Here is a 13634-nt window from a genome sequence, read left to right as displayed (position 1 = left end):
ATGTGACAAGATTCCAGTCTTTGGGATGTGGTTCTATATGGCAGTTACTGATGTTTGTCCCCCATGAGACACCATAGGAACAAAGCCAGAATTACTTCCTCAAAATAGTCAAAGAATCTAAGATAATAAAAAAAAATCTGTAATACATTTGTAGGTTTTTGAAGAGGAGGATTTATTCACGCTATCTTACATCTAGCTAAGGTGTTTGGTGCAGTATTTGTCAAGTAAAACAATGTGTGACGTATTGTCTTATGTAAACAACCTGGGCATGTTTCTTTGCCCAGGTGTTGCTGACGCCTGCCAGATCTTTCAACGCCTTGATAGGTATATTTACGTATCAGATAACCACATCATAATGTATTTTATAGCAATCTGTCAGTTGATGACACAGTTGATGACGTGGCACGCAACCATTGGTTGGTGCATGCAATGTCTGAGCAGGGGATTGTGGCCATTGTCTGCAGTAACGATTGGTTAAAGCGCAGCTGTGTATCCCGTGTTAGTGGGCAAGTTAGCATTATTTCGAAATCAAAACCCAACCCTCAAGTAAGTCATGATGAACCCACTCACAGTACATCACCTGCCAACTCTCCTGTGGTTTAGCACTACCGGCCCTCTATGGTTCGTCTGAGGACAGCAAGCACTTGGGGACTTGGGTAACGGAAGACATATCACGTCCACCACTTTACAAGAAGCTATTGCAGTGTACTTTCCCTTTCATCATATCATGATTAATAATACTCAGGAAAACGTTTTTTGTGAAACTTTAGTGGAATTTCTGAAAACATTTGCAGGAAAAATGTAGTCTGTCAAAGTCAAATACAGAACTTTTAATGGAAAGACAAAGCCACAGAAATCACACAACTATATATCATCATCATCATCATCATCTCCAATCCTTACAATGATTAAATGATGAAAAAGTGCAGTCCATTTGACCAGACTACAAGTCTGAGAAAGATAGGTCAGATAGGGGCCAGTAAGTGATCTCCCAGGATCAGAGAGATATTGTAATATATATCTGCCTAAAGTATACTCCCACCCAGTCAACTGTTGCCAACACGGATGTGTGACTTATACATTTCAAGTTCACTACAGAGGAGCGATATGATGACCATACATATCAGCTAGTCTAAATGAAAACATTTGAACTACTGTGCAGCAATGACTATGCAAGGCACTCTTTAGTCAGCTTCTAGAGCTGAGGAAAATCTGGACAGCTTTTTCTTGAAGCTCGTATGTTATCGTTGCTGAGAAAGAAAAAAAAACGAAAATAAATAAAGAAACTTCACTTTCAAATCTCCAATGCCCCACTCGGTTTAGCTAACCCTTTTTGTCCTCTATTGGAATAATGGATTTCATTCCCCTTTAATACTTTGGTACATTTTCACTTTTGATATTGGGCCCATAAAACACTGCAACAAACTTAAACAAATCATGGTAACCCTTTATATTCAGTTGCTCTCATACCTCTGTTGTAACACTGTCATTATGCTGGTAACAACATTGTATAAACTGCATTATAAATACAATAGCTAATGCTGAAGTACTATGTACAGTAACAACAATGTTGCCACAGTAGAAATGACAGTGTTACTACACAGGTATAAGAGTAACTTCATGTAAACGGTTACCCAAATCATACACACACACACACACACACACACACATGCGCACGTGCACAATATTATTATTTTATACACACAAGCACTTCACCTCTCTCCATCTATTCTGTCAGTCCCTGTCACGCGTTGCCTATCTGCCACACAGCACCACCAATACAGTGAAAACAAGTAGAGGCCAAAGCACACTGGGAAATTATACACAAGAGTGGTAAAGACAAACACTGCTACCAAAAGGGCATAAACCAATGCTCTGGTTACGCTACTGAGAGAGAAGAACACCCTCAGCCATGCCAAGACGCTGCTGGCAGCATCCTCCACTTTCTCTGAGGGAGCAGGGCTCGTACGGCTACTGAGGGTCTCCTGATCCTCCCCAAATGACGATGGGTTTTGGGTTGACCCCTTACTGAATCCTGACTCACTCCCTTCACTGACCACTCTGTTAAATCTTGTGCTCAGAGATGATGAACGAGAGAAGACAGTTGTACCTCTGTTTGAAAGAGGTACATCTCCCATAGAGGGCTCTGCATTGCTACTGGGTGTAGTTTGGCTACGGCCTTGTCTCGGTGTAAAGGTCAAATTGGGAGCTGTACGTGCCTTCATGAGAGAATCTACCTCGGAGTCTATGTCTGTCACCACTTTCTGAGTGAGGCGTTTTGGCTGATGAATCGGCACATTTTGAACGACTTCAGGCACGTCTGACAGTTTCTCCTCCTTCTCAGTGTCTTGTTCGGCTAAAGGACAATTATCAACCGACTGCAAATATAGCACCTCTTCTAACGTTTCCTCATTCAAACCTTTCGGTTCTCTGAAATATTCATCTTCGCCCAACTCTACCTCTTTTCCCAACCATTCTTTATCATCCTTCACAATAAGTTCTTTTGACCCTTCTGACAACTTTCCATTTTCATCTCGTCTTGGGCATTCGACGTTTCCCATTGTCACCTCATGCTCTCCTTCCTTTTCCGTTGACACGTCCTCACTCTCATTTCCAGTGTTTGCTGTATCGTCCATTAAGTCCTCCTCTTCCTCCGTCGCTGGAGTTTTGAAACTTATTTCTTCATGTATCTGTTCGGTGTCTCTCTGTCTGGACATTTCGGGCATGACATTGTCTGTCTCTTCCACTTCTCCTGTGGTCTTTTCCCTATATACTTCAGGCTGTGTTAGGTTGTTTGTTGAAGATTCTTCATCCATATCAATGTCTCTGTATAGCTCCTCTTCATTTAGGCTCTGATAGATATCTTCTTCTTGCATTTTATTTGACCAGAATCCCTCTTCGTGTGTTTGGTTGGATCTGAATTCTTCAACCTCTTCTAGGTTGTCTCTGTCTCTCTGTTCTTCATCAAACTGACTCCGTCTGAATTCCTCCAATTCATTTGATCGGAATTCTTCATTGAGTGTTTGGTTCGGTCTGAATTTTTCAGCAAATGTCCGGTTCTCTCTGTCTATCTCTTCATCCTTATGATTCAGGCGCAATTCTTTGTCTGTATCGCTCCGTCTGTCATCTTCTTCGCCCTGATGGCTTGGGGAGAATTCCTCTTCCATCTCAATTTTGTTCGGTCTTAATTCCTCTACCTCAGTTTGGTTCCAGCTGAATTCATCATTGAATGTTTGGTTCAGTCTAGATTCCTCTTCATCTTTTTGATTTGATCTGAATTTCTCTGCCTCTGATTGTTTTGGTTTAAATTCATCTTCCACTGTATTAAATGGTCTGATTCCAACTTTGTCTGATTTGTTTGGACTGAGTTCCACTTTGTGTGTTTGTTTCAGGCTTGATTCTTCTTTTTCTGTTTGATTGAGCCTGAATTCATCTTCATACGTTCGACTCGGCCGGAATTCTTCAAACTGTGTTAGGTTCAGTTCTAAATACATTTTCTCTCTTCGGTTAATTCTGAATTCATCTTCCACTGGTTGACTCTGTTTATGCAAAACGTCTCCTGTGAGGTCTTGTGTGAATTCTTTTTCCTCTGGTTGGCTCGGCCTGAATAGCTCATCCTCTTTGTAGGCCTGTGTAAATCCCTCCTCCACTCCATAGCTCTGTGTGTTTGTTTTATCCTCTGTCCTCTCTCCGACTGTCTCCCTAAATGTCACAGTATCATCAGCTGCTTTGTGCACATTGCCTTTAACCTCTGCTTCCACGTCGGAAGAAAGCGTCTTGTCTCGCCTTTCTCCCTGACAGATTCTATCTACTGCATTGGCATTCTGAGATTCTGCCATTGCCGTCATATCTGTTGTCTCGGTCTCCCCAGAGCTTGTTACCAGCTCTGCTTTATATGGTGTGAAAGGCTCCTCTTCTCTTCTTCTCCCCCCCTCCACATGCTTGTAGCACTGAGCCGTGCTGTCAACAGAGCCCCCGACCACCCTTGCAGCACCCGAGGGAATGGATTCCTGTAGAGTGTCTGTTACAGGGATAGCCTCTGACCTTTGGGAAGGATCATAAACCAGCGCTTTGTCGTCTCTGGGGACGGTGACACCCGAGCTTGACAGTGGCTCCTTGGCAATGACCACAGGCATCACATGATCGTGAGCCCCCAACGGCAGTTCATCTACTGTGCAGTGTGTGTACCTTCGTGTATTTGAGTCCAAGTCATCCTCCAGCTGGTCCTCGGCTTTTGAGGATGTCTCAAAATCCTCCGTTTCAATTGACGGGCAAACTGAAGTTGCAGACTGTAGCCATTCAGACTCTGGCACACTGGTGGTATCTTTGGGATCTGTGCCATTGAGAAAGGCTTCCCACAGATCACAAACAGAGGTTTGTTCTCCCAGATTGTCCTCTGACTTGTTTGATGTGAGCTGAGGTGTGGTCCTCGTTCTAATCCAGATGTCATCCTCATCTGGAGTCCCCACACGCACGTTATCTTTGCCCCAGTCCAGGGAAAGTAGGGGTATCTGGTGGTATGTCATTATTTGAGGGGTATCATTGGTTCGTTTCTTCTGGCGTAATCGTAGGAGACTGGAGGCGCTGTCCCCTAGGGGTTTGATTGTGATGTCAGGCAGTGAAGGTGGCTTCTCCAGTCCGTTATGTGGAAGCCCATTGGAAATGTGTTCCCGTCTTGCTGCCTGCTCTCGCTGAGAAAAGCATTCCTGCACTCGTGCTGAACGGGCCGCCCTTCGCCTGCTCCTCTGACTATCCCCCTGTCAGTCAACAAGAGAAGGTAAAGGGCACATTTAGGTTTGGACTTACTTAGTTGCCTACACTAAAGTGTGTTTTAACATCAGATCTAACAAGGACTAATATACAAATATTTTAACTTATTGCAATAAATCAAATATGTAACTTTTATAGAATATTGCAATGAGATTGGAACTTAGGGTGCAATACCATTTAAAAAAAAAAAATGACATACTTGCCCTCAGCATTTACCAGTGGTACACATGACTGCAATAAAATAACGTATGGTATGCTCTCAAGTATCATGTAAAATGCCTCACAGCCTCCTCACGTACAGTAGGTTACACCGACTCACGCGTAACTAGCTGAAGTACAGACATACCTTACTGCAGAAAGAGCATGGCTGGTAATAATACTCAAACACGTATTAACTATATGTATTTTATGGTGAGAAATGTGTTAAATACTGTTTTCTGTAAAAATGTGTATGAGAAAGTAGCATAGCACCCCACCCAGGACATATCAAAATGTTTTGTCAGCCCTTTAGTACAAATGATTGACCTCACCAAATGTTTGTGATGGTAATCCTCACGATGCAAATTAGAGAGCAGATGCTCTGCGTGGTCCACCGTTTTCCTGCCAGCCCCCTCTGCTCTATGTGTAGCTGAATCTGGAAAATAAATGGCTCAAAGACTCAGATCCACAAGCATGGTGTTCAGATTTCACAGACATAATATGAGCGATGCACACCTGGTGTGTCTGTAGTGGTCTCCAAGGGGTTCTCCTCAGCGCTGTTCATCTTACTGTCAACAGAGGAGAGATCAAATTACATGTGTAATTTATAGGGCAAAACAATACTGTTATGGGGCAACAAAAAAAAAGGAATAGTGTTCCTCAAGAATCAAAACACAGGTTGTTAAGCTTTTGGTCTTAAAGTAAAAATGTAAAAAAGGAAACGTGTTTTTTTTACATCCCCAGTCAATATCAGACGTAATGGAAAGATGGACAGTAGATCCCCGACACTAGATCACATGGGGAGCTATTTGATACGGTATTCTAGCACAATGGAAATCTCTGATATAGCTAACTCCAACAATCCAACAATCATGCACAGGTGATCCATCTAGAATGATAGAGAATACTTATATATAAATAAATGTCACACTAATAATCAAATATTTTCCTATTTCACCAAGAGATAATCATATGCTTTAAGGCTATTACTCAATTTGCTGGCAGAACTACTACTTGTTTGTAATCTATGGTATAGTGATTAATACTTAGTTCTTTAATACTTCAGTGATAGTGTGTTTCTACCGTTTACTGTCAGCAGCGGGAACAAGAATAGGACCGGGATGACTCCTCACCTGTTGACTTTCAGACAGCTTCTCTTCTCTCTCCAGTTATTTACTTCCTCTAGCTGAGCCTCCATCGCTGTCAGGCCTCTGCCTCCCTTTTTGTGGCAGAACAGCACGTAGTTCATGTCCCTGTTGTTTGCCCAAAAAGTTCCCAACGATGTCTCGTATCTGAGGCAGAACTCCACTTTGGTGCCCTCCATCGCAAAGGGAGGCACGAGGGTAAGCCTGAACGCAAACCTGTCCGTCGTTCCATCGCTGGAGCCCGGGACGTACTCAGCCAGCAGATCAAAGCTGGTCTTCCAGCTATCCAGAGTGATCCGGATATAAAGGGATTTATTGTAGCACAGGTTCACCACCCTGATAATTCCCCTGAGCGCGGTGGTGCCAGGAAGTAACTCAATACTCTCCAGCTCCAGCTTCTGATCCTGGAGTCTCTGTTCGAGTTCCTCCGGAGACGAGGGCACGGTAAACAAAGATGACAGGAAATACTCTTCCGGTTCTTTAACTTTGACCTCGGGCTCTGGGGGGTCAGCGACCTCTGCCCCCGTCAGGTCTGTACTGTCAAACTCCTTGACGTACACCAGATCTAGACCGAAGGCGTCAGCAAAGGACACCTTCCTACAGATGACAGCCGGGGGCTCGGGCTCCGAACCATCTGACTCGTCCGACTCGTTCATGGCGTTTTTCTGTGGTGGGAGGCTTCCTCGCTCCTCTTCCTCCCTCACTCCCCCCTCTTTAATATCCCTGCTGCCCCCGGTTCTGGTGTCTGGAGCCTCCATGAAGTTTGAGGGCCCGAGAGGCCTTGGATCGTCTGCAGACAACAGTGGGCTGACTGTCTGTCTACATTGGGAAGGGAGGACAGAACCAGAGCGCTGTGACGACACTCGAGAGGACGTGACTTGACATATGGGGTCCAATTACAGCTGAATATTGTGGTGTAAGCCAGGCCTATTAATAGGTCTCATATAATATGCTAGTCTGGCCCCTGCAGTCATCTGTCACAACATAACGTCTCTCATATCTGTTGCAATAAAGAAATATACCAGTATATTATAAAATATAACAAATTTAAGACAGAGGCAAACATGTAGTCGTATGAAAAAGTTTGGGCACCCCTCTGAGGCTGCATAATAATTTACTCTGTCATCACAGACAATGACCACAGTGGCATGCCATTCATTTTCTAATAAAAGCTGAGTACTGGGGCATTGTCCAGACAAAGATGTTTAGTGTAGCAATATTAAGTTGTATGAAATTAAATCAGATGTGAAAAATAGGCTATGCAAAAATGTGGGCACCCTTGTCATTCTGTTGATTTGAATACCTATAACTACTTAGCACTGATTAATTGGAACACACAATTGGTTTGGTGAGCTCATTAAGCCTTGAACTTCATAGAGAAGTGCATCCAATCATGAGAAAAGGTATTTAAGGTGGCCAATTGCAAGGTATTGTTCTATTTTACTCTCCTCTGAAGAGTTGCAACATGGGGGCCTCAAAACAACTCTCAAATGACCTGAAAACAAAGACTGTTCAACATTAGGGTTTAGAGGAAGGCTACAAAAAGCAATCGCAGAGATTTAAGCTGTCAGTGTCCACTGTGAGGAACATAGTGAGGAAATGGAAGACCACAGGCACAGTTCTTGTTAAGGCCAGAAGTGACAGGCCAAGTAAAATAATCGGAGAGGCAAAGGCGAAGGGATGGTGAGAACGGTCAAAAACAGCCCACAGACCACCTCCAAAGACCTACAACATCATCTTGCTGCAGATGGTGTCACTGTGCATCGTTCAACAATTCAGCGCACTTTGCACAAGGAGAAGCTGTATGGGAGAGTGATGCGGAAGAAGCCTTTTCTGCACACACGCCACAAACAGAGTTGATTGAGGTATGCAAACGCACATTTGGACAAGCCTGCTTCATTTTGGAATAAGGTGCTGTGGACTGATGAAACAAAGATAGAGTTATTTGGTCATAACAAAGGACGTTATGCATGGCGGCAAAAGAACACAGCGTTCCAAGTAAAACACTTGCTACCCACAGTAAAATTTGGTGGGGGTTCCATCATGCTGTGGGGCTGTGTGGCCAGTGCCGGTACTGGGAATCTTGTTAAAGTTGAGGGTCGCATGGGATTCCACTCAATATCAGCAGATTCTTGGGTATAATGTTGAAGAATCCGTCACAAAGTTGAAGTTATGCCGGGTCTGGATATTTCAACAAGACAACGACCCAAAACACTGCTCAAAATCTACCCTGGCATTTATGCATAGGAACAAGTACAATGTTCTGGAATGGCCATCCCAGTCCCCAGACCTGAATATCATTGAGAATCTGTGGGATGATTTGAAGCGGGCTGTCTATGCTCGGCAACCATCAAACCTAACTGAACTGGAGATGTTTTGTAAGGAGGAATGGTCCAAAATACCTTCATCCAGAATCTCATTAGAGGCTATGGGAAGCGTCTAGAGGCTGTTATTTTAGCAAAAGGAGGCTCTACTAAATATTGATGTATTTTTCTATTGGGGTACCCAAATTTATGCACCTGTCTAATTTTGATTTGATGCATATTGTACATTTTCTGTTAATCCAATAAACCTAATTTCACTACTGAAATATTACTGTGCCCATCAGTTATTTGATAGATCAAAATGAAATTGCTGATCCAAACACCCAATTATTTATAAATTGGAAATCATGGAAATTGTCAGGGGTGCTCAAACTTTTTCATACGACTGTATATTGAACTCATCTGTGCAGATATGTTAAATAACAGAATAAAATAAATTTGCTTTCAATTACCGATGGTGGACGGTGTTTATGGTTCCTCAGACCGCAAATGTTGTGTGCAGGTCACTTGCAAGTGTCGATAAAGTCCTTCAGTCATGGATCAAAAGTGGAGCCAGGGCCAAGTCTCAATCCTCAACAATGGATTCCTCATCTGTCCAATACCCTCTTGCCATCGTATTACTATAATTCCCCAAGTCTCAGGTTAGTGAGGACAAGGAGATAGGACTTGGAAAATAAAGCAAATTCACGGTAAATTATTGTATAGTAGCCAAGCTCTCCCTGGCTCTCAAGCAATCACCTCTCTGATTTTGATGTAAGAGTAACATCTACTTTGTGTAACGGCCGTTGTTGGTGGAAGAAGGTGAGGACCAATGCGCAGTGTGGTAAGTGTCCATATTGATAATTTATTATCACGAGAACACTAAACAAAATAACAACGGCGACTGAATGAAACAGTCCTGTCTGGCATAGACACAAAACAGAAAACAATCACCCACAACTCAAGGGTGAAAAACAGGCTACCTAAGTATGGTTCTCAATCAGGGACAACGATTGACAGCTGCCTCTGATTGAGAACCACACCAGGCCAAACACAGAAATACCAAATCATAGAAAAACTAACATAGACAACCCACCCAACTCACGCCCTGACCATACTAAAACAAAGACATAACAAAATAACTAAGGTCAGAACGTGACACTTTGTAAAACAACATTTTCATTCCTTGAATCTGGTCAGATAGGAGATGTAAGTATACCTGTAAATCTAACATACCCCTTTCAATAGGCTGTAGGCCTAGATATACAATACAGCCCAGGTATGTAGACCAGTTTCACTCTCAATGGATTCTTTGTGCAAGGTTGCTACTGGGGCTAGATGGATTTTTTTTGTCTTGAATTTGCAGGTTTTGTTTTCAACATTACAACAAAACAGTGAATTGGTATTTCTACATAAAATGTCATGAAACTGGCGTGAGTATGATATTTACTGTACTGAATAATCAGATCAGTAGATGGCAGTGTATGACTAAAGCGGATTTCATCCATGCCCAAGTACTTTGATACGGCATGAGGTCATCTATTCAGCACACCATGTTTGACCTCAACATATATGACTTTTTATCGCTTGTATGCATTTCAACATCATCAAATGCATTAGGTTAGGTAAAGTCAATAATAGCTAGATAAACAACACACATCAATTAACCTATTATAAGACATGCCATGCCGTACATACCTGTGACCCGTGTGAATAGAATACACTAAACTACCAGTAAGTGGCAGCAAAGCACCATTTTCCACACATAAATGTATACGTTTTTTTATATATACTTCATGACATCCAAAAGGATCTTTCCTCCTATTTATAGAAATGATGATGGAATGCTCAATCTCACTTAGAATCTTCAAAAATGTCATGGAATTGGATCTTTTACGAAAAATATATTGTATTTTAAACACTTTAAAGATTTAAATCGTACTCGTTGATACCGTTTATAAAATCTATATGAATTTATTTAATTTTGAATGTACACTATTCCCTTTTATATATGTATCATATCTGCACATACAGATTAACTGGTGTGAATTGCAAGTTTGAAATTGTTTACAAGTTTGACAATGATATGTAATTTGTTTTTAAATGAAGAGTATTGTTCATTTGTTGTGCATAACAAAACGGAACAATAAAATACTAAAAGCATATCCCTAACATTTAACATTTAAACAAAGCAGAGGTTTGAACGTCACATTGAAAATAATGTACCTTCTTTTACACATAAAAACGGATGAAAATAATTTAAATCAAGCTTTTAATCAATACAGATTTGTTTCAGTTTCATTACGCCGACTTTATAATTTAAAATATATATACGTGCATTAGGAAAAACGTGTTTTTCCTGTGTAGGTAAAACAAACCATTTTCACCCAATATTTTATCTATAGGAAGAGTAAATAAACGTAACATACAGCAGGTCAGACCTTGAACGTCAATCTCTTCGGTCAACACCGGTCAATGTAGGTTCATTGCAGTGAGGAGCAGACAATGCGTTAAAGCAAATAGCTTTAACATTTATAAAGGTTTAAAACAATAAGATATTTCTTAATATATTGATGTCTAGCATTGGTCCAATTTTAAATGTTTACAAACAAGACTGATCAAACTGCAATGGCACAATGATGACTATTAAGTGGATTGATCACACATCAATAGATCAAACGATCACACGTCATCACCATTTACATTCCAACATTAGCCATATGTATAGTTTATTCTGATGAGTTTGTGTGTTTATCTAATCTCATCATGATTCATAGCCTATTTTAACATATTTATTCTGCACATGAAAATATAGTAAACAGTGGGCCTATATAAATTCTCCTTTCAAAAGAGATAAATGAACAAAAATATATTAACAAACCGTTAGGCTATATATTTTTGCTAATGCATTTTCTTTGCGCTGACATTACCAATATGCACCCTTATTTGGGACTGATTAGTTTGTAAATGTGCACTAAACGTTTTAGTAATTGCTGTTTTGTTGTCTACATAATTTATTTCCATGGTGTGCACATACCTTCCAAATAAACATCCGTGTTGATGCTCACATTGATTAATATCTGTTTAAGATCAGTAGGTTAGTCTACAAGTAACAATGCATATGTTTATTATAGAATAGATTACACCTTATTAGGATATTTAAATACTTCCTTTTTCACACTATTGTCTTTCTCCAGTGGCCAACTGTATAGATCTCGGAGCTGGCTTCATCTGGAAACACGATTTACATGGAAATGTGACTGTTTGCTTATCTTTGACTTCCCAAAAAGGAACATACACATAACTTGCAAATAGTTTTTTGTTTACATAGCAGGTGGACATGACGTCACATGGGGGTCGTAGCACTCCGAAAAATAACAAGATTCAACTCCGGGTAAGTGCCTACCCCTGGGGCTGCATTCTAATAAGCTAGTCCAAAATAGTTCGTGGAATACATCTTGATGTATTGAATCGCGTTGCAAAAACAAGCTACTTCTTCGCATTACGCGTCATGCGAGCGCATTCAAACAGGACTCAGTGTACAGCTTTTTCTGTTACATTAGTAATAACAGCAGCATTGACTGAAGACAGCAGGAGCGCAAAGACAACCCTTGTATCTCTGAGTGCAGCGCCAACGGAGGAATATTTGAGCTTTTATTTACTCTACGGCTTGTTGTTCATTTTTTTCTGCTTTGTGGTTACTTGTACAGTCACGTGTGACGATTTCTTGAAGCTGAACGTACACCGACTTCTTCTCACCTGGAGGCTCTTGTTTTCCTATTGGAAATAACGCTGCGTTTTGGTAAGTTTGAACCAAAGTGTTTATTTCTTTCCACCCTCTTGAGTGTCACTGATTCTCTTTATCGATTATTGCTGTCTACTAACTGAAAATATGAAGCCATAGTTTGTGCGGATGATTGTGAACAACTTCAAATCCTCCCAACAACTATATATTGCATATGTATATATATTTATATATATATTACATATATTACATATTTCATGTTTGTTTCTTGCCGTGTACGTCACACAATAGTCTGCTGTGCTTTTTTCGTTGCCAAGGACCCTCATGCAACACTGTCCGGCGTGTGCAGCCAATAGGGAGGATAGAACTCTTCTATAGATGACCACTGACTCGCTGAAGCCGACATGCAGCAATGTATCCTATGCGTCTTTCATTTCAGTATATCAAAGATGGAACTACGTATTGCCATTAGCACTAAATACAATAAAACGTTATGAAAAACATAGCGTAGGTTGAAAAGTCAGATAGAATAGTTGTAGGCAACCAGTTGAAAGTAGCCTACCAAATTCAGAGATGCATTAACTTATTCTGTTGTTTTTTGATCTACTCATAAAATATCATATTGGTTAATATTGTAATATTCATTGTCACATTCATTCACTGGAATTGAATCTCAAAGTATTCTCATTTAAATGTAACAATGAAAGTTTGAAATGCAGATACATTTATTTTTGGCCAATGTTCCAATTATAATTTGGAAAGTACAGCATTCACCACTATCATATTAATATGCAATTATTGGAAAAGTATTTTCTCTAAAACTGAACGTTATTCTATTATAACTGATTCATTGATAATAATGTATTGCAATCTAGTTTACTATCTGTGGTAATGAGAATTATTTTGTAGTGTCGTTATCAGTTGTGCCACAATTCTTACTATTATCATCACCTATGCCTAATACTACTATAGTACTACTACAGTAACTTACTGTACTACATTACTATGAACCGATGGTCCTTTTACACTACAGCTACTACATTACTACTGTTGCTGCTCAGACTACCAAAGCTTTAAATGAAAGCAAACGTATAATAGTATAACTAGTTGTTGATGGGGATGATGATGAAGATCAATGGTTAACACCTTACCGTTTACATTCTTGCTCCATTCCTAGCTACAGCATATTCCATATCTTCATAGCCCAGGTATAAAATGAGAGACCAGTTTCAGCATTATCCTCATAGTTCTTAATGAGCATGATGGACTTGTAGTTTGGACGATGGGTTTCTACACATCGGTTATGGGCCTCCCTAAAAACACTCGAAAGTACCTCACTACTTTAGTTAGCCCTGCACCTAAATCGATAGCCTAGGTGTAGCTTTTTCTTCTTCTAGAAACGCTAACAAGGTGCCCTCGGTGCTGCACCCCTACGCATGCCCTTGGATCAGTTTTCACCCCTGGTGGCTTAAC

At 40.7% G+C, this 13634-nt stretch overlaps 2 protein-coding genes across 9 annotated transcripts in view; one reads left to right on the top strand and one right to left on the bottom strand.

The window, feature by feature from the left end:
- Window positions 1-206: 206 nt before the first annotated feature.
- On the bottom strand, window positions 207-9350 carry LOC115133196 (uncharacterized). Its single transcript, XM_029666183.2, has 5 exons — window positions 8890-9350; window positions 6102-6932; window positions 5485-5537; window positions 5301-5404; window positions 207-4757 (listed from the first exon to the last, which is right to left on the bottom strand). Exons 2-5 carry the CDS (start codon window positions 6869-6871, stop codon window positions 1713-1715), a joined length of 3972 nt encoding a protein of 1323 aa, XP_029522043.1. The 5' UTR covers window positions 6872-6932; window positions 8890-9350; the 3' UTR covers window positions 207-1712.
- Window positions 9351-11814: 2464 nt separating this feature from the next.
- LOC115133194 (forkhead box protein P2-like) overlaps window positions 11815-13634 on the top strand; it is a 116545-nt gene continuing 114725 nt past the window's right edge. For all 8 annotated transcript variants that reach the window (XM_065021738.1, XM_065021736.1, XM_065021737.1 and 5 more), the window contains exon 1: window positions 11815-12218. The gene's annotated coding sequence lies outside the window, so the exon portion shown is untranslated. The remainder of the gene's footprint in view (window positions 12219-13634) is intronic.

The sequence above is a fragment of the Oncorhynchus nerka genome, linkage group LG8 (genome assembly GCF_034236695.1).
Source record: "Oncorhynchus nerka isolate Pitt River linkage group LG8, Oner_Uvic_2.0, whole genome shotgun sequence".
In the NCBI taxonomy this organism is placed as follows: domain Eukaryota; kingdom Metazoa; phylum Chordata; class Actinopteri; order Salmoniformes; family Salmonidae; genus Oncorhynchus; species Oncorhynchus nerka.
Note: the sequence above shows the minus strand (reverse complement) of the source record. Positions and strands in the feature narration are given on the sequence as shown.

What these genes read in the sequence shown, in the direction of transcription:
- LOC115133196 (XM_029666183.2), bottom strand. Translation starts at nt 6,871, where the DNA reads ATGGAGGCTCCAGACACCAGAACCGGGGGCAGCAGGGATATTAAAGAG. An exon ending in AGCTGTCTGAAAGTCAACAG is followed by an intron (nt 5,538 to 6,101) that starts GTGAGGAGTCAT and finishes CTCTGTTGACAG; the next exon opens with TAAGATGAACAGCGCTGAGG. An exon ending in ATTACCATCACAAACATTTG is followed by an intron (nt 4,758 to 5,300) that starts GTGAGGTCAATC and finishes GTTGACTGACAG; the next exon opens with GGGGATAGTCAGAGGAGCAG.